Source organism: Penaeus monodon, chromosome 21, assembly GCF_015228065.2.
Source record: "Penaeus monodon isolate SGIC_2016 chromosome 21, NSTDA_Pmon_1, whole genome shotgun sequence".
NCBI classification, from domain to species: Eukaryota; Metazoa; Arthropoda; class Malacostraca; order Decapoda; family Penaeidae; genus Penaeus; species Penaeus monodon.
In genome coordinates, this window is record NC_051406.1 from 20,778,837 (window position 1) to 20,779,234 (window position 398).

Sequence of the window (398 nt, forward strand, 5' to 3'; positions counted from 1 at the left end):
ATATATGTTAACATCCTTAATTTTCACCATCAGATAGTTTTATACATTCATTTTTCAGGTTCTCCAATATACTTATATCTTATATTATATTTCACACATATATAACGTCCCTTGAATCAGTTCCTAAGCGTCCCCAACATACAATGATCTCCATGCATACACACAGGCACTACTGTATGCCACACACACGGATATAAAGTAAACCGTGTATTAATTCCCACGCTCCTCCAACTTACCTCCGGGTCGAGAACCAGCGATTGTCGGTGACCCGTAGATGCCTCCGGGCCAGTCGGGTGTCACGAAGTACTGGTAGTGACGGTATTCTGGTCTTCGGTACATGATCACGCTGGACCCTTTGTGAGCCTGGCCGTACTTTTCAGCAAAGAGGAGGTCAAACT

General features: G+C 43.7%; 1 protein-coding gene across 1 annotated transcript in view; it reads right to left on the reverse strand.

Annotated features, from left to right (window-relative positions):
• LOC119586604 (sphingosine-1-phosphate lyase 1-like) overlaps positions 1-398 on the reverse strand; it is a 24,010-nt gene that overhangs the window by 9,021 nt on the left and 14,591 nt on the right. Inside the window, exon 9 of the mRNA XM_037935354.1 lies at positions 237-372. Coding sequence (XP_037791282.1) covers positions 237-372 — 136 coding nt within the window. The remainder of the gene's footprint in view (positions 1-236; positions 373-398) is intronic.